The sequence below is a fragment of the Pithys albifrons genome, chromosome 10 (assembly GCF_047495875.1).
Source record: "Pithys albifrons albifrons isolate INPA30051 chromosome 10, PitAlb_v1, whole genome shotgun sequence".
Classification (NCBI taxonomy): domain Eukaryota; kingdom Metazoa; phylum Chordata; class Aves; order Passeriformes; family Thamnophilidae; genus Pithys; species Pithys albifrons.
Window position 1 is genome coordinate 14,307,548 of NC_092467.1, and position 19,949 is coordinate 14,327,496.

Sequence of the window (19,949 nt, forward strand, 5' to 3'; positions counted from 1 at the left end):
CCAGGCACCCCCGGCACTGCCTTCCCCAGCCCCTCCGGGGGGCTCTGCCGCGGCCCCGGCCGCACCCGGCCCGCCCTAAGCCACTCACCTGAACCAGCCCGACACCTTCCTGAGCAGGTTGAGCCTGGGCGGCTTGTACTCATCGTCCTTGATGGAGAGCGGCAGCATCTTCTCGGCGGCGGGGCCGCGGCGCGCTAGGGCCGGGCGGGCGGCGCGGGCAGGGGGCGGCAGCGCTGCCCGGCCCTCAGCCGCTTCCGGCCGCCACCACGCCTGCGCCGCCCGAGCGCCGGGGACGGGGGAGCGCGGGGGACGCGGCGCTTGGGGCGGGAGCTCCGGCCCGGCCCGTGCCGTGACAGCCGCGCTTGGGGCGGGAGCTCCGGCTCACGCCGTGACAGCGCTCGCTCGCGTTCCGCCGGCGATGCCGGGCGCGCTCGGCGCTGGGCGGCGGCGCAGCGCACACCGCCGGTGACAGCGGCGGCCGCGGGACCCCGGCCCGCAGCGCAGAGCTGCCGGGAGGAAGCGCGGGGGGCGCTCCGCAGGAAGCGGCGCAGCCGAAGCGCTGCTCCGGCCGGCCCTGAGTCACCGGAGCCGCTTGTGCGGGCGGCGGGGTCCGCGCCGGCACCTCCGCCCGGCCCTGCCCGTACCACCGGTGCCGCCTCGGGAGCACAGCCCGTACGGAGGAGGCGGAACGTGAGCCAAGCCGCGGGCGGGAGTGCCGGGCTGCACCGCACCGAGCTGCTGCGGTCCCGGGGTGCGGGTACCGGGGTGCGGGTACGGGGCCGCTGCCGCCAGGGCTGGGGAACCCGCTCGAGAAATCTTTGTCTCGGAACGAGTATTGAAACACTGGGTTTGGACATGGAGGTTTTATTTTGGTCAGTTTTGTGTTCACTACAGGGAGTTCTGTACGATTTTTCGAAAGAGGTCAAGCCTGCATTGCAGTTTCATAATTTAACTGGCAAAACTGATATGCGCTTTCGTGGCACATCAGAAAGTGCCATTATGCTAATTCTAAAAAATCTAAATAGATGTCTGTTTTAATTAGAGATTATATAATATCGTTCTTGCTTACCACTGCAGCCTATTGTAAACACTAGAATATGTGGCAAGCAAGGAAGCCTCATAAACAGCAAACAATATTTATGTTTTCATCTTATGTATGCTTTTAAATGTTAATTAATCATGACGGTAGTACTGGTAAGGATTGTTGCAACGAGGTTGCAGACTGAGGAAAGAGGAGCTAAGGTTTTTAGAAGCACATACGATGACAATATGGTGGACTTCACAAATGCTGAGTAGCCACTTCTGCTAATAATTTTTAGAAGTCGGGAGGGATTGTTTAAACCTTTAAGATTAAGCAACCAAAACAAAGGATTAGCTTCTGGAAATAGTTTCAGTGACCTCACAAAATAGTGGTAAAATTGGAACTCAAATTTGGGAAGACCTGTATATGTGGACATATTCAGATTGGTATACACACAGATTGGCAAATCTGTATTTTTAAGAAGCAGGTTCACACAGCCCAAACAAATTTCTCTTACAAAATTTCACATTGGTTCAGTTATTCAAGTTCAGCAAATTTTTGTTCTCTAAGCTTTCACAGTACTGTTCCTAAACCAAAACTAAAGACTCTTTCTTTGTTCAGCTAGTTTTAAAGGAACAAAAATCCCTCCAACAAGCTAGGAGCCTTAACAGACCCAGACTTCTTGTATTGCTGTCCTGCAAAAGAAAGGATCTTGCACATCCTTTCTTTATGTGCTTACACTCAAATTTTCCAAGCTGCCAAACCTGATGGGAAGAATAAAATGCTGTTGTCTTAAACCCCTGACTGAACTGGTAAGCTTAGTGGAAGGAGCATGTGAAGGAGATGAGCCATAAAATGCAATGATTTCATTGGGAGTATATTCTGACTGTGGTAGCCAAATATGTATTTTAGTGATGCCCAGTGAACAAAGCAACAGCCTTGTATCTCTGTGGCTGAGCTTAATGATGAAACACATAGACATTGCACTGGCACAAGGCAACTATTTTACAAGCAGAGAAACGTGATGTTCTTTTCTTTCTAACCATCTGGAGTAATAACTTATTTCTGGAGTGTTCATTGAAAGGCAGAGACAATTCAGCTGAGCCATAGGAAGAGGATGGCATAATTGCCATGAATGCATATATCAGTCAGTAACTGAGAGGATCTTTTACTTGTGAAAGAATGCTGGGTAGCATGTGGATAATTGTTGGTCATCACTTAAAGAGTCCCTTTAATTTCCAACAGATTTGAAGATCACCAACAACTGCTCTGTAAAAAAGAAGGGGGGGAAAACAGTCCTACTTGGCAACAATGAGGTAAGTTATGAGGCTTTTTAGACTAAATTAATTTATATTCATATTTTCAATACCCTTTCAAAAATGATGATTGTTCAGCTGTCCTGGATCACTGAATTTGATCAGAATTCCCTGCTGAAAGCCTAGAAATTACTAATGGGGCAAGCTGGGTAATATGTATAGATGAATAACTGCTTAGTAGCAAGCTTAGAATATTTATCTTGTATTCTATTCATGCTAATCTTGCAGTCAAGGAGGAGAAAAGGAAACTGTATGAAGTTAAACAAAGATAAGTGCCAGATTCTGCACCTGGGATGGGGCAACCCTGGAGTTGTGTACAGACTGGGGAAAGAGAGAATGGAAAGCAGTGCCATGGAAAGGGGTCCTGGTTGATGCCAAGTGGAATATGAGTCAGCAGTGCCCTGGCAGCCAGGAGAGATGTCTCTGTCCTGGGGGGGATCAGGCACAGCATCACCAGCTGGTTGAGGGAGGGGTTTGTCCTGCTCTGCTCTGCTCTGCACTGGGCCAGCCTTTCCCCAGGGTGGTCCTGTGCAGTTTTCTATGAATATAAGAATTAATATGAGAAAATTTAAGAAGTATATAAAGCTATTAGAAAGTGTCCAAAGAAGAGCTACAAAGAGATGAAGGGCCTCGAGGGGAAGCTGTTTGAGGAGTGACTGAGTTCACTTGGCATGTTCATCCTGAAGAAGAGGAGATTGAGGAGAGACCTCGTTTTAGTTACAGCTTCCTTGTGAGGGAAGGTGGAGGGGAAGGCACTGATGTCTTCTATCTGGTGACCAGTGACAGGACCCAAGGGAATGGCCTGAAGCTGTATCAGGGGAGATTTAGGTTGGATATTAGGAAATATATAACCACCCCATAACCAGTGGGTGGTTGAGCACTGAACAGGCTCTCCAGGGAAGTGGTCACAGCCCAAGCCTGACAGAGTTCGAGAAGTGTTTGGACAAGGCTTTTAAGCATATGGTGTAATTTTTGGGGCTGTTCTGTGCAGGGCCAGGAATTGGACTTCAGTGATCTTTGTGGGTCCCTTCCAACTCAGGATATCCTGTTGTTCTATGAAGAACATTTGAGGGGAAAACTATGGAATGCAGTGGCTGCTGGATCCTTCAGAAACAATGACTAATTAAAGAATTACTCTGCATTCATTTTCACAAAAGAGTGAAATTCAGAGTTAACCAAAAAAAATGAAAAGCAAACACAGAAACTGAGTACCAGAAGTACCTGTCTTGATGGTTGATAGTAATTGGCCAATGTTCTAAAATCCTCCTTATCTATTTACTTGAACAAAAATCTGCTTAATATTGTGGGAATTTTGCTCATTAACATGGCATTAATGACTTTTCCTTTCCTGTTACTTGTTTTAAAGGTATTTTCACTTCTGTAAGCTTCCAGGAAGAGTTATGGGAATCCGCTTGCTCCGCTTCACCTCTGTGGTGATCGTCGTACTGCTTCTTGTGGCAGGTGCTTTAACAGCTTTGCTTCCCAATATCAAAGATGACAAATTGCCCAATTTGAGAAGGGAACCAAAACCCCAGAGTCAGTCTGCCTTGGATTCATTTACTCTTATTATGCAGACATATAATAGAACTGACTTACTGCTAAAGCTCTTAAATCATTATCAAGCCATCCCCAACCTCCATAAAGTAATTGTTGTGTGGAACAACATTGGTGAGAAGACACCAGAGGAGATGTGGAATTCCTTGGGGCCTCATCCTGTCCCTGTTGTCTTTAAAGTTCAAAGTGTAAATCGCATGAGAAACAGACTGCAGAATTTCCCTGAGCTGGAAACAAAAGGTAATCAGCAGTTCCTATCACTACTACTAATATTATTTTCATGCTTAAAGTCTGAATGCTAATAGATCTTTTCAGTTATACTATGTAATAAATCCACATGGATCTGTTGGGTCACTTAATAGAATGGGGGTAACAGAGAGGAAACCTGTGTTACAGTATCAGATGCACACCACCACCAGGCTGTCAGTGAAGTGTAGGGCAAAAGAAGAGAGATGTCAAATGTATTTCATGGGCTTTTGCAACTTTTCTCCATTTCCTTTGTCAGGCAGATGTAGGTAGTTCAACCTCTCTTCCTTTTGTAGTGTAAACTGAAATTCATAATGCATGTATTTGCTGAGTCTCTGCATTAATCTGGACTTAAATCATGTGGTAAAGACTTGATTTAATCCATTCTTTTTAAGACTTAAGTTCTCAAGCATATTCCGCTCTTCTGAGAAACTTCCCTCCCCAGCTGTCTGGCTTTTTATCTCAAATTATGCATCCCTTTTAAGAGTATTTTCCCCAGTCTTTTGGCTATTCATCTAAATATTCTTCCTAAGCTCTTTCCAGGAGGTGTACAACAATAAGTCCTGTTTGTTTCAAGTGGAAAAAAACCCCATATGTTGCATTACAGACCTGACCTTACTCATGATTAGTAAAGGTAATTCTGTTTCCTGCCCCCTTCCTAACATGCCCTGCTACTCCAACCCCATGATTTCTAGGAAGCCACTAGAAACTTCAGCTTCCCAAGTGTTTTATTTACTGTAATGGGATTTGTGCTGACTGTAAACTTAAAAAACTTCAATGCATCTGGAGCTCTGATCTAAGAATATCCTTCCTTTTCCACTTCTTGATAGTATTTTTTCTAAAATTTAAGGCAAAGAGTCTTCCTTCTGTAGTTAGTCATATTGAATGTTGCAATTTATTTAACTTGCTTGGAACTTGCAAGTAGTGAGGAGTAAAATTTTATACTAAGAATTCGTTATAAGGCTCATATGCTAAAGAAAGGTATCTAACTCTATTTTAGTTGTATCTTTACACAAGATTAGTAGAATTTTAAGCTGCTTTGCCAAACACTCCCAAGTTTTCCAACACATATCTCTCCAGCTGTACTACAGATGATCAAATGTTGCTGGGTTTTGTTACTGCCTGGCAAATAATCTAAAACATAGGTTTACTTCCAGTTACCACAAAGCTGCAACCTTGCTTTAGCTTTGAAATATAATTATCTTTTCTCAATATACTTTCAAGGAGTTGTAGTTCAGCTTAATGATTATAGAAATTTCACATTTAATTTGTAAAATACTGTGCTGCATACTGTGCTTGTGTATTTAGTATTTTGATAAATTAAAAGTTTTTCTCTTTTTTTTCCCCCTCCCTTCAGCTGTTTTAATGATGGACGATGATACACTGGTCAGTGCTCATGACCTGGCTTTTGCCTTCTCTGTTTGGCAGGTAATGTTTTGCATCTTGGCAGGCAGGACTTGTGAGTTACAATTGAGATTAATGGTTTTAATTAGAGTAATACTGTATCATAGTGTTTTACCATTAGTTTTCTAGCTATAAAGTTAGGTTTTTGAAGGACTGAAGTGTTGAATAGTAGAAATTTCAAAAATATTCTTTAGTAGTAGCTATACCTGTAACTTTAAAATTGTAGCTCTTACTGTACAAAACCATGAAGCTACTAACTGCTGAATTTAAATAAACTTAACGTGGTCTGTTAAACAAAAGTGTTTTGCTTTGCAAAACAAGAGAAAATGTCTGTAAAGTTATTTTCAGTGCCAAATACACAGCTGCAATTTGCGGATAGATGTTTCTTGGCACTCCCTGATGTGGAATGAGGCAAACTGTGTCAGTTTTGTAAAACTGTATTTAATTGCAGCATTTATGCAGATCAAAGGACTATATGTCAAAACTTTGTTCTTTCCTGGCAATAACTGTGTGCTCCTCTCATTTAAAAAATACGTAAATCTCTTATGAACACACTTAACACACATTTCACAGTGTGGGGTTCACTTTGATTATTTTAAATTTCTCTTTTCTTTCAGCAATTTCCAGAGCATATAGTGGGATTTGTTCCTAGAAAGCACATTTCTACTCCTTCAGGTGTATACAGTTATGGCAGCTTTGAATTGCAGAACCCTGGATTTGGAAATGGAGATCAGTATTCTATGGTTCTTATCGGTGCAGCATTTTTTCACAGTGGATATTTAGAAGACTTTCAACGACAGCCAGAAGCAGTTTATGCCTTAATAGATGAAACTCAGAATTGTGATGATATTGCCATGAATTTTCTGGTAGCCAAGCATACTGGGAAGCCTTCAGGAGTGTTTGTGAAACCTGTTGATATAAGAAATTTAGAAAAAGACACTAACAGTGGCTATTCTGGAATGTGGCACCGAGCAGAGCATTTGTTACAGAGATCCTACTGTGTAAATAAATTGGTTAATATTTATGATGGCATGCCCTTAAAATATTCTAATATCATGATTTCTCAGTTTGGTTTTCCTAATTATGCCAATCACAAAAATAAAATGTAAGCCTATGAATTTAAGGTGTTAAATATTAAACAGTACTCAGTGAACTGCACTGAGTTCAAGGAGAGAAGAAGGTGTAATTACTGCATCTTGGCCATCCTTCTGTGTAGCCTCTGATTTTCCTCCATTGGGCTTTTTATGTAGTTTTCCTTTCTAACTAATTCACCAGGTAAGTTTTGAAAAACTTTTAAAAGAATGTATAGTTATGTTTAGCTGTGATAAAAACCTCCTCTTTCCTTAAAGTCTGAAAAGTTCTTATAATTGATCAGGCCAATTGTTCAGAAACATGCAGACAAAAATCCACTTCTACCTCTCAGATCTTATGTTTTGATTTTTTTTCCTTGCATATATGTATCTAGTCAAATGAGGCATATTTTTGACAGTATTTTTGGCATGTTGAGATGCTTTCTTGCCTTCCCTCTCCTCACCTCCTCCTACCCAGTTCCCAGGGAAACTGTAGTAGAGCTACAGGGAACTGCTGGCCAGGCTTCTGGACTCCTGTACAAAACCCCTCTGACGTTTGTATATAAGCTGTTCGGTGTCCTGAGATGTTCTGAAGCTGCTATGAAAGCAAGAAGAGTACCTCACCTTAATCTCAGACAGCCCTAAAACCATTACCTACAATATCTGCTCCTGCTGAGAGAGTGGAAAATGATCTCTGATGTGGCTTTTTTTCCCATTACTGATTTGCCTAGAGTTGCTGAAACACTGCAAGCAGCTGAAAGGTAAATCCTAGCAGCTGGAAATGTAAGAAACAATACATAAAATATCAAACTTACATAAGCAGTTAAAGAAATGGATGGGATGTTACTAATTAATACTCTCCTTACTACTTAGTTTTATTTTGATATTTTGCATTTACATTGATACAAAAATGTGCCCAGGAAAATCCTCACTTACTTTTAAGAATGTATTATTTATAATTCCTAGTAAGAGCAAGCTGTTCTACATTTATTCCAGTGTACATTTTGTAATTTTACAGGTCTGCTGGGTTTTTTTTAACTACTCTTTCTAGTGAGTGTTTGCTTTTTACTTCTTTTTTTTCCTCTGTTTTTGGCGGCTATGGCAACAGAACTAAAATGTGCAATGAAGGGATAAAGCATTATGACAAAGAAATATTTTATGGTATGGTGATGTTTGACAGGGATGGACTGTTACCAGTCTCTGAATTCCCTGGCTACATTTATAGGAAGAAACAGCTGCTGTAAACAGCTTTTGTTAGACTGGGACTCTAGTTCTGGAAACCTGGTGTTAACATAGATAGGGCAAACCTTTTCCATTGCAGTTGCAGAAGGTTTGGAGGGGGGGGGGGGAGGGGGGTGGTGGCATGGAAGAAAGAGTAAAAGACAGTGATTTTCCTGGACCACAGAATCAGATTTGGCATCCAAAGCAGATTTAGTTTGATCTGCATCAGCTTTTAATTAATCCCTAGTATCAGTTCAAAAATACCTGTGGGCAACCAGTATTACCTAATACCTAATAAACAAATAGCATCGGCACAAAAAGTGTATAATTTTATAATTTTTAAATTATAATTTCTTTGCTTGAGCAATGTGACAAGTTCTTTGCAGCAGAGTGTGAGTATTTGGGGGAGTATTTGAGGATTCTTTCCCCTTGTTCTGTTGGTGTTAAAGGATTTGATTTCTGTTCAGTGAAGTCTTCCTAGTACTTTTCTAAGATTTAAAGGGCAAAATCTTAACATGGAATTGTAAAGTCTGCTTCCTTTTGTTGTAATAGTGAAAAAGTACTTTATAATTATTGTGCTGTAGTGCTGAGTAGTATACAAACAGGTCTATCATCTTTCTAGAAATGCAACTTTCCCAGTAGTAGTTTACTGTATTTTGTTTACTTACTGGACTTCTGTAATTTCTGTTCTGTGCAGCATCAGCTAGAATTGTGATGACTCACAGTTGTTGTTTACCTTATTTTTAAAATGTGAAACAAACTGTCAACTCAGCTAAATCTTAATATTGGCTCTTTGTTGGAGAGAAGTTATTGTTTTGATTTGGGTTGGGGGTTTTTTGTTCTTCTGTATCAGTGAAAACATTATTAGAACAAGCTTTTAATAATATTGTTAAAATTAATTTGTACCATTGTCAAATAAAATACAGAAAGCAGATTTATGATGCTTTTCAGATTATTTACCAAAATTTCTAGTGTTAAGATGTCAAAAGTGAGCTCACAGTTTGCATGCAGATGAGAAGCATCAAGATTTCTTTTTTTAAAAAATGTATACTTGTTGGCACATACATTCATTTAATTTAGGTAAGGCCCACTTGTGAGTGAAGAAAAGAAAACAACAGCATTAAGCAGTTAATCTCAGGTAGCAAAGAAAATTCAAAGCTAAGTCTTCAGCTCCAGTTGTAACTCATTTTGTTGAGGAACGAAATGGGTCTTTTTTGCTTATTTTTTAAAGGCTGATTTTTTTATTCCTTGGTGGTTATAAAAGTGCCTTAGGATTCTTTAGTGAAATACATTACCAAAAATTTGGATTTTAAACAAAATAATATGCATGTGATTATTTCTTCTAAGAGATTATCTAGATGTCATTTGGAAATATTTTGGAGTCCAAACAGATTCATCACCACCTCTGAATGTTCTGTAGAAATTAGTGTTTATGCAACAAAGGGCTTTAATAAATCCTTGTTGAGAAAAATCAAGATATAGTGTTAAAGTAATGCAATAGGACTACAAGAAAATTGCTTCCTTATCCAAAAATGCCACAAGATGTCACTGTAGCCTTGATATTTGATCTCAGATGTTAAACTGAGTAATTAGAATTGATTATACTAACAAAGTTGTTTTGAACCAGTACGTTCTTAAAGGTAGCATTTTACAAGGTGAACTTAGTTAAATAATCATCCTAAAAGCTATGAGAAGCAACAATGGAGTTGAAAGGACACGGAGGATATTCTGTATATATTTTTACAGAGGAGAAAATAAAAATTAATTTAAGTATTTCCAATGCTTACAAAGGCTAATTGCCACAAATGAGAACTTGTATGCTATGAAAACAATATATATACTTTTGAAAAAGTTATATAAGCAGTATGCAAACACTTGACAGCAAGGCTTCAGTTTCTAGCCATACCTCCCTCTTAGGTTCAGTGTCCAGCTAGGTGGGTTTACAAATAATAAGCTTCAACACAAACTGTTTGTAAGGATTCTACATAGTGGATAGTAGACTGTTCCACTGCTCCATCCTGGCTTCTGTTGCCACAGAGAGCATTGTTACAGCTATTTTGAGTATGCTCACTCTAACTCCCCTTGAGTGCAGCACAGACTTAGACATGTAGGTTACACTGACCTGCAGTGGAAGTTTGAGTAAAAAAAAGGGTGTTTAAAAAACTCCAGTTCTGGAGAAAATACCTTACTACCCCTCTTCTTACAGTTGTGGCTATGGTGCCCCTTAGCAAATTGCCTGTAAGTAAACAAACAAACAAACTTATTTAATTCAGGGTTAAATGTGACAGCCCTATAGAATAATATAAGGAAAAAGAAACACATTGATTTCCATGAAAGGGAATACCTTCTGACAACCTTTATTTCATTTGCTGTTACAGAAGACTATGGTCTCATTCTGGTAAGCATCTTTTATGGAACAATATTTATTACTGGGAATGATGTTTGTTTCTTGTCTAAGTTCACAGCATCAGGTCCAAACAAAGTCATATTTAGAAATATTAGTTCTGGAGCTTTAAAAAAGTAAGTAGATAAAACAATGTAAGAACACGTATAAATTATTAGAAGCAACACAAAAAATAAATTAGCAACTACACAGGTTGCACTAGAGAAGTGTTTTCTGTAGTACTTATTTGTAAAGCTTTAAAGATTATCCAGGGTTTATGGCACTAGATTAAAGCCTGCAGAGTCAGGAGCGTGTCAGTCATGTTTAGTCTCATTTGCAGACACACTAGGATTAATTATATGAACTGGCAGTTAAAGTACGTTACTTATGGTGTTGGAGAAAGATGGTGATAATAATGTGAACCTCAGGACTGCATATGGCTTTCTATTGCATCTTTTTAAGGTATTTCAGTGGTGGGGAAGGTTGCGGAAGAATGACTTTTTTTTCCTCCTTTTTTTTTCTGAAAGTATCTCCCTCTCCTTTGCAAAATTTTGCTTTAGCAGTACAAATGAGACGGACTGTCTGCCCTTTTTGGCACTTATCAGTTCTTTCTAAAGAGGAGGGTGGCAGAAAAACGTGCCCACAGCTCGAGCCAGCGCGGTAGCAGAGCTTCGTACCACGGGCGTGCGCGCCCTCCCTTTGCATTGGCAAGTGATTTCGCGCGGCGCCTCCGGCCCTGCCCCGCTGGCCCTGCCCATCCTAGCCCGGCTCTGCCCCGCTGGCCCTGCCCATCCTAGCCCGGCTCTGCCCCGGCCCGACCCTGCCCCGCCCGCCCCGGCCCCTTCTGCCCCCGCCCGACGGGCCGTACAAACCCCTGCCCGCGGGGGGCCGTGGGCGGGGCACTTCCCCAGGCACCGCTCGCTCATTGGCTGGGGGCGCAGGAGGGCGGCCCTTGATTGGCTAGCCGCCTTGTCCGTCCCGGTAGATGGTGCCCCAGGTGGGGCGGCGAGCGCTCCGCCGGCGCCGCGGGAAGCCCACGCCCCGGGGCGGCCCTGCCCGCCCGCAGTGTTGAGGCACCGCTCCAGCCCAGCTCCGCTTCCCGCTGAGCCACCTCCCCGTACCCGTGGGGGGCCGTGCCACGGTCCGCCCTCGGGTGAGAAAAAGCCGCCGGCAGCGCAGCGGGGCGCGGTGGCGCTGCCCGTGCCGGGGGTGGCCGGGCGGGCGGGGCGGAGGGCGGGCCCCGCCGGGCGCAGAGGCGCTGCCGGGCCGGGGGGCGAGCGCGGGGGGGGGCGGTCACTCGCAGCGTCAGGCCTGGGCCGGGCGAGACAAAAGACTCCGTAACGCCGTTGCCAGAGCGCCGCCGGTCGCTTAGTAACCGCCCGCTGCCGCTTTATCCGGGGGCGTCTCCCGGCCGGGGGTGGGGTCGAGCTGGAGCCGTTCGCCCGCCGTGCCCCGAGGCTCGTTCTCGGCTCCGCTCCCGCTCCTATGCGGGCCCCGGCGGGCGGCCCCTCCGGGCAGCGAGTTGCGTCCCAGCGAGCGCACCCCAGCCCCGCCGGCGCTGCTCGAGAGCGCCATGAGCTCGGAGCCGCCCCGCGCCTCGCTGCTCCGCGCCCTGTTTAAGATGGAGCCGCCGGCGGCCGCCTCCGAAGTGCTGGGGGGAGCCTCGGAGTTCGTGAAAGGTGAGAGCGGGGCGGGAGCCGCCCCGTGCCCTGCCCGCGGCGGTCCCGGAGCTTCCCTCAGAGAGGAAACCCGCTGGCGTCTCTCCCGCCCGTCCCGCCTGCCTGCCCGGCTTTGCTGCGTGCTCGGCCCCCTTGCCTGGCGGGTTCCACGGGCTGCCGCCCCCGGCCGCACCACAGCGGGTCCTGCCCCAGCGCCCCCGGCGAGCAGGGAGCGGGGCCGCACCTGTTGTTTCCCGGGCTGTGCCTCCCCTACCGGAGCCGCTCCCGGACGGTGCGGGGGGCCCGGCAGGGCAGGGCTCTCGGGCTGTACCCGCTCTCGGGCGGTCCGGGGGGCCCGGCAGGGCAGGGCTCTCGGGCTGTGCCGCTCCCGGGCGGTCCGGGGGGCCCGGCAGGGCAGGACTCTCGGGCTGTGCCGCTCCCGGGCGGTCCGGGGGGCCCGGCAGGGCAGGGCTCTCGGGCTGTGCCGCTCTCGGGCGGAGCGCTCCGGGCGCTGCCGCCGCTGCTCGCGCAGCAGAAAAAGGAGCGGCGGAGCCTCTTCCGCCCCGGGCCGCGGGTGACAGGCGTGACCCTGTGCCCCTAATCTGCCTTTCAGATCGGCTGTACTTCGCTACTTTACGAAATAAACCGAAAAGTACCGTAAACACCCACTACTTCTGTACCGATGAGGAACTGGTCTATGAAAAGTAAGTGTTGTGATCTGTTGTGCTTTGCATTTTCAAAGCGATCACCTAAGAGGCTTTCCAACACTCTTTGATACTATATAGAATATTTTTCCCCATTTAGTTAGTTACACAAAACCTGAGCATAAAGTTAGCCTGAATATATTTATTTATTAGCTGAAACTAGTTTAACAAGATTAGCGTTAAAAAAAGACCCACAAAAACAGCTGCAAGGTCAGTTAAATGGCTTAAATTGTGGTTGAACCAGGAGAGGGATATATCTGAACCTTGTAAGATTTGTTTAAAATCTGGAGAAGATCTCTTATACTAATTACTTTTTAGTAAATGGTACCTTCAATAGAAGATTATTTGGCATGAATAGATGAAACAATAGTTTGTTTTCAGTTTCTTGTGTTTTCCTGTACAGAGACTATGAAGTGATCACTTTTAATACAGAATTACAAGAATGTAATGTTTAAATGTGCTTTTGAAGAGCTCCTGCAAATTCTTTTATAAGTCTGATTTTATAAGAAGGTTTTAAAATAGCACTTCCTGATGACTTTCATAGCTTTAGGACATCAGAAAAAATATTTTCTGTCAAGTAGAAGCTTCATGTGTTTGGAAAACACTGACTGCACATAGACAGTAAAAAAGTGAAGTTGATTATAGTTGTGAATAGTGTTAAAGGACATAAAATACCCTAAACAAATAATCATGCTGTGCAGCGGTTAAAAAGTGGATGCTCTGCACGGTGTTTTCAGCTCAGCTGTATCACAGGTGATGGCATATCTCGCTACTTGACAAGGGTGTTGCTGCAGAAGAACTGCAACAAAAAGTGTGATCCTATTTTCAGTATAACTTTCCATATGGGTTGAAGAAATTGTGAGCATCACCTATGCTTCCTTCTCTTCTCTAGGGACTTCAGTACTGCTCTTGTGAAGGTGTAAACCAATGTTCCTTGGCTTTTAGCTTAGTTTTTATGCCATTTTAGGGTGCCTTTTCCACACGTGTTTTGTTAGTCTTTCTCATCTTAAGCTGTGCGTTTCTGTTGAAGTTCCCAATGATTCCTTCTGAAAGTTAACTTTTGTAATCAGCTGCTTGGGTTGGGAGTAGTTTCTGTAATGATCATTAAGTAATTTAGGTAGGAAGGGACCTTGGGAGTGCCCTAAGGCAAGGTTGACCTAGTATTGAAAGCAGAATTCAGTTGTGGTAGGTCCGGAGCAATTTGTGTTACATGAAAATGTTCCATTTTCTTTAATGGAAGGAGACTTGTTTCTCTTCTAGACTTCTGTGTTACGCTTGACCTGAGGTGTTTTGGTTTTAATTCCTAATATGCTTGTAGGAAGAGTGAAGGAATCTTAGTGGTTTGATCTTATGGGTAGGCAGGAGGAGCAGTTCTCTACTGTTAGTTACAGAGGACTGTGCTAACCAAGGACTGTAACTGGGATATTTTGTAGGAGGACAATTTCATATTAAAAAAAAAAAGTACGGAGAAATTTGAGAGGGGAGGAGAAGGGAAGTAATTTTCTTTGAACGTGTAACAGAAATTCCATGGGTATCCTCCTTAACCCAGTTACCTGTTAATTACATACCAGGTCTAACCCGATACCAGGTATAATTACCACACAATGAAAGGAAGCAAAGTTTCCTTTATCTTCTAGGGCATATCTGAAGATTTTGAACTTGTAACTCATAGTGTATTTTCTGAATTGATGGTTCCTACTCGGCCTGTTTCAAAGGTGTCCTGTATCTGATAGTATAATAGTACTCTCCCTTTTGTGCTCTTAAAATACTCAAATGTGATATGAGGTAGAAATTAAGTGACAGTTGCCAGGTGGCATGAATCAATTATTTTGTGTAGTAACCTAACTGTTTTACATAACATTGCTAACCTTTCCCCTGATATTTATATTGCAGCACCTATCACTATCAGTGTATGCAATATTTAGTAGAAACCCATGTCCCCTCTTCTTTTTCCTCTCATATTTAAGGAAGTTTATGTGGTCTCAGGGAAGCAAAAGCAGGAGTCATTAGGGTTACAATTTTATATAACTCTGTAATATCTTTCTGGATTTGGAAAGCTTGCATCAAATTGAGGATTAGAATGCAAGACTTGAAGTTCTTGGAGAAATACTAATTTTGCCATAGTTTCTCTTATGCTCATCATCAAGCTTGACATCCGTCTGTTGTGTTTCACAGCCCATACACAAAGTGAGGGCCTGACCTCAGGGCTGGTCTGTAACTAATAGTGGAGTATAACTTTAATACACCAGATCTGATTTTCTGCTCATTTTCTCAAAAGTGCAGCCTTCTTTCTGAGAAAGTGATTAGAAGTATTTGTCACAAGATAGCAAAATAAATACTTGGAAGTGAGTTTTGAAGTGCTGTCTCTTAGAGCAGTGCTTTGCAGAGTCTTTATTCAAAATGTCCTACCTGGGTTGTTGCGATCAGAATGTCTTGGCCACTTCTGCTTTTTTATTGAATGAATTGTTGGAGTGTTTGGAGGAGGAGGATAGATGTCTGCTCAGGTATGAAATCCTCAGCACCCATGGGGTTTGCAATTAATTATGTTAATGCAGTGTTTATTGACAACTTTGTTCAGCTGTGTCATAGTAGTCACAAGACAAGGACACTTCATTGGGCTTGGAAAAAACCTGCTTTTCTTTGGGCCGTTCTGTTAACTTGTTACAGAATTTTATTTAGTTGACTTTATGAAGGTGTCAGTTTGCTTCACTGAAGGAGTATCTGATCTGAAAACCTCATGAACATGTAGGTTTGGAGTTGTCTGATTACAGAGAGCCTGTTATTGGATCACACAGTATTTAAAAACTCACTGCTTCACTTCCATTTTTTCTCCCACTCTTCAAGAGACATGAAATAATTTTGTACATAAGTAGTACATTTATTAAACAAAACAGCTGCAGTGCTAAATCTAATGGTTTTGGTAGTTTTGGTCAGATAAGATAAATGCTGCCTTGCTATTGCAGCCTGTCACGTGATTTATTACTACATTTTACACAAAGTGTGGTTATGTAATCTTGAGCACTTTGGCCTTTAGTTTTCACTTGAAGTTTTCAGCTGTTCTAGTGAATTCATAACACTGCCTTATTTAAACATGCACACTTCAAAAAGATAATAAAAGTGTTCTTAAATGCCACCTGACTAGGAACTTGCTACTAGAACTGTCACTATTTTAGTGAAATGTGTTGCAATATAACCTTGAACCTATTATGTTAGGGAAATACCTCAGTTAAGAGAACAAGAAACATGAATGAAATGATACCATTCTGAAATCTCTTTTTTGATGGTTCTTTTTCTCTTAAGATTTTGGCAGAGTTTTTCTGAAACTCTCTGACCTTCCTGAGAAGGTTTGCGCTGCTGCTTGTAAGGGTACACAGCCTTTCAGGGGAAGGTAGTGCAGGTAACTGTTACTGCAGACAAATGGAGTTAATGAGAAATAATCCATCTTGATGAAGACTGTAATTTGGCAAGCCTTGCCCTGGCAAGATCTAAGTTAATGAGTTAGGCACTAGTAAGAAACTTTTTATTCTCTTAAGAATAGAGTCCTTCGCATTTCACCTTTCAGTAATCTGATCTGGATTGAGAGTACTACACTTGACTGGTTAACTTGGCTTTCACATGGTTTAATCAAAGCAACTTTTAATGTCCTTTTTATTGTTGAATAACTTTCTCAAAGAAAATTAAAATTTAAATAATGTGAAACAGGAATCTCATACTGGTAAATTGTAATGTCAGCCTTCATAAATCATAATGGTTTTGTTCAGTCGTTTGTTCTCACTTTGGATCTCTTGTATAAAAACAGCTTTTGCAGATCTAATCTCTGACATTGTGTAAGCAGCTGTAAAACGAGTTAATACAACAGTGTCTGTATCTCCTGTGCTTTGTACTGAAGGTTTCTTTCAAGCTTTGGTGTGTTACTTGCTCAAGTCACAGCAGTCTTCGTGTTAGTTTGGTTATGCAGCAATAGAATAAGACTCAAATGTTTAGCTACAATAATATTAAATTAGTACAGTTTCCTCCACTGCACGTGTATATGCAAAGAAGCAGCTTCTCTTTCCTGTGAGAAGAGTAAGTGTTAACTTGTCTGGTTTGTTCTGGCTGACTGCTCTGCTGTGGCTGTGCAGCAATTGTACTTGAATAGGAAACCTGAACTTCTCCATCTTTCCGTGGCTTATATAATTTGAAAGGAAAAAGAAAACTTAAACTTAGCCTTGTTCCAATAACCAGAGCTGTCACTTCACACAGAAAACAGGGTGTTCCTTGTTCTCACCAGTAACTTTTAAAGACTTCACCTTTACTAATGGATGACCAGGATAGCCTACTAAGCTGAAGTCCAAAGTATAAAAAAGAAACATTCCCAACTTCTAAATAACTGTAAATACAGAGGAGGAAAAACTTCATATACTTACACCAACTTCTGTATGGTGATTTCTTACAGATGAGTATTAAGAATAATACTCCAGCTTTTTTATTTATTTTCTATGTTCAGATGGGAAAATTTCAATGTAAACAAGAAAATGAGAAGATTTAAGAACTGGGAATGTAAATTTTTTCTTCAGACATGAACTTCTGCCATAATTTTTCATTTGAAACTTGTAAAGTGCTATCCCTTAACACCTGTGGTGTGCTCTTCAGTCCAGCAGTTTCATAGATTGTATACCTATGTATTGTTTTACCATATCAGTCTTTGCTTTTTCATATGTAAAAGGTAAAAGCATTTGCTAGTAGTACTGAGGATTTTTTTTTCCAATAAAAAAGTACCAGGGTAAAACAGAACTGGTTTCTAGCTCCAGTTTTGTTTTGGAGACCCCTTATGAGAATCTTGGCTTCTGTTAACAGATGACTTCTTTTCTAACAGTACCTGAAGAGGGAAGCTTTTTTTGGAAGAACCTCTTCTTAGTTTGTTTTTGATGTCAAGAAGCATTACATTAAAAAAGAATGTGTCTGGAATAGCTATTTAATTATCTGTAACTTACATCATGACTTCTTTTTGGATTTTGAAGAGTCAGGATCTTCAGGAGGATTTGGAAGTTACAAGAGGAAACAGAGTTAATACTCATTTGGTTTTTTGGGTGTGGTTGGTTTTTTTTGTTTGTTTTGTTTTTTTTGTTGATAATCCAGAGCCACTGCATTATTCCTACGTTAGGATGCAGGCAGTGAGGTGATATTTCCAGGGTTATATTTGCTGTATCATCCTTTATTAATTCAGTAGCATGCAATCCCTAAGTAATATTAAGTGTCAGGGATTTTGTCTCGGCTCAGATGAGAAAGCTCCTGGCAATTCACGTGTTCCTGGAATCACTGGGCTAGAGCTTGGGAACAGTGTCACTGAGTATCACACCTTTTTCATGTGCTTGAGGAGTGGGGAGGAGAAACACACTCTAGGAAGTGGAAGTTGGAGAAAAAGACTGATGTCCTGACTAGCAGTTAGGTTGTAATGAATGTGTACACTGATCCAGAAATTTGTTGTGTGTAAGATGTGTTTGGCTTCTGAATGATTTTGAAGGATGTACCTGTAATACCACTTGGCCTTTCTGCAGTACCTGGTTCTTGCACTGCTTAATGGCCAGACTTGGAGCGGATGCAGCAAGACCCTCAGAGTGCAGCAACCTGAATATTCCAGCCTTGGAAAGAGGGAGAGAGAAGCAAGTGGAGAATGTTTCTCTTACTGTAATTCAGTCTAATTTCTTAATTGTAAAATTGTAAATTTGAATGGTAAAATGCTGGTAAATTAGTGAAGTTCTGCAGTTAGAAAGATGTATTTGTGTTATTTTTCAAAGTTCTTGAGTTTAATTTCTCAGGCACATGGTGTGATTCTTGGGCTGTCCTGCACATGGCCAAGAGTTGGACTTGAGGATCCTGATGTCTCCCTTCTAACTCAGCATATTCAATGATTCTGTAGGGGTTACCAGTTCAATTAAAAGTCTGCCAGACTGTGTTATTCCTTCATTGACCATAACCAGGCATCATCCAATAGTTCAAGATAGGAAATCTGTTAGTAATTTTTCTGAAGCTCCAAGGTCAGTGATATTTAAATGCTTCGTAAAAAGAAACATTCACATTCAGAAGAGGTGCCAGTTTAGGCTTGAACTGACTCACGGCACCTTCACGCGACATCCCTTGGAACTGCAGTCGGAAGCGACTTGAGGTACTGTCTGCAGAGTTGCGGGATGCATTCCATTAATTTCCCTGAAAGAATTTACAGGAGCTGCTTGCCTGACAGAGACGACCAATGAGCCCTTTATGGGCTGGCCATTCTAGGTGGGTGACCATTCCTATCATACAATACAGCAAATGCCTCAGATCTTACGCTGTAATAAATAATAGGAGAAGTGGTTCTAGGAGTCTATTCTAAGGAGAATACAGGTACCAGAAACTTAAGCTACTGCTTCCAGGTAGCATCATGATAGTATTTTTGAAGTAGACTATTTGAATATTCATATAGTATATTCTAGGGTTTTGCTACTTAGTTTTAGAAGCCTAAGGATAGCAAGCCACTGTGAGTTGAGGGGGAAGAATAATTCAAGCTATTATCTAGGTACTTGATTAAAACAAAATATAATTAAATGTTAATTAATACCATACCTGCCATCTATTCCTCATATGTGGTTCCCACCTCCATTGTAAATGATTCTCTCTTAACCGGCTTAAGCTTCAGAGACATCCCGATTTCTGAACTGTATTTAAATGCTTCATTAAAATACCTAGGTGTAAAAGAGGTGGAAGTAAAATAATGTGTGGGTTGTTATCAGTGGCTATCATATAATAGGATTTGACTTTTCTTTTGTTTATCTTCTACTTTGGGCAAATAAAATTCTTTACTCGGATGGTGACTTGATGTGTCGTTTCTTCCCCATTTCTTATACTTCCCATTTCCCAACATCTACTTATGTTTAACTGTACATCAAAGTTCTGTTCTTCAGATGAAAATCCTCTGGGTGAGTCAGGATCAAGTGTCTCTAATTCAAGTACACAAATGGGCTTTTATAGAAAAAGTAATGAGGGTGCATAAGATTAAAATCTTCTGCTTAAACATGTCAGAAATTGTGTTTGGAAATGCCTAAGGATGTAAATTGAAGAAAGATTTTGTAGATCAGAGTTCTCTGAATTCAGTACAGAGCCTTGTATTATCTTTCAGAGAACTCTCTGATTTGGAGGTTTGTAAAGCACTTGTTTCAGCCTCACTAAAAAAAAGGATAATCCAACTTAGTCCACTTATGAGATATTAAGTGGAGGAAGTTAAAATTAGGCAGGTAACAACTTTTCTGCCTCGTATCAACCACAATGTTGTATCAGTGAAGCCAGTGGCTGGTTTACACTGCCTGCATGGTGTTAATGTAAATAACTTGGGAATTGCCAGTAGTTCTGTGTATGA

The 19,949-nt window shown here is 42.1% G+C and overlaps 3 protein-coding genes across 7 annotated transcripts in view; 2 read left to right on the forward strand and 1 right to left on the reverse strand.

Moving 5' to 3' along the window:
- SLC30A7 (solute carrier family 30 member 7) overlaps nucleotides 1-563 on the reverse strand; it is a 31,333-nt gene extending 30,770 nt beyond the window's left edge. The window contains exon 1 of the mRNA XM_071565588.1: nucleotides 89-563. Coding sequence (XP_071421689.1) covers nucleotides 89-168 — 80 coding nt within the window. The 5' untranslated portion in view covers nucleotides 169-563. The remainder of the gene's footprint in view (nucleotides 1-88) is intronic.
- On the forward strand, nucleotides 287-8,766 carry EXTL2 (exostosin like glycosyltransferase 2). Of its 4 annotated transcripts, none has more exons than XM_071565590.1 (5): nucleotides 287-751; nucleotides 2,267-2,337; nucleotides 3,704-4,131; nucleotides 5,495-5,565; nucleotides 6,159-8,766. In XM_071565590.1, exons 2-5 carry the CDS (start codon nucleotides 2,333-2,335, stop codon nucleotides 6,648-6,650), a joined length of 996 nt encoding a protein of 331 aa, XP_071421691.1. In that variant the 5' UTR covers nucleotides 287-751; nucleotides 2,267-2,332; the 3' UTR covers nucleotides 6,651-8,766. The 4 variants fall into 4 exon arrangements, with proteins under 4 accessions (XP_071421691.1, XP_071421690.1, XP_071421692.1 ...); XM_071565589.1 differs by having other exon boundaries at nucleotides 287-690; XM_071565591.1 differs by having other exon boundaries at nucleotides 713-771.
- A 2,751-nt stretch (nucleotides 8,767-11,517) lies between these two features.
- Nucleotides 11,518-19,949, forward strand: part of CDC14A (cell division cycle 14A) — a 51,851-nt gene continuing 43,419 nt past the window's right edge. For both annotated transcript variants that reach the window (XM_071564763.1, XM_071564765.1), the window contains exons 1-2: nucleotides 11,518-11,894; nucleotides 12,487-12,577. In XM_071564763.1, the coding sequence (XP_071420864.1) occupies nucleotides 11,789-11,894; nucleotides 12,487-12,577 (197 nt within the window). In that variant the 5' untranslated portion in view covers nucleotides 11,518-11,788. The remainder of the gene's footprint in view (nucleotides 11,895-12,486; nucleotides 12,578-19,949) is intronic.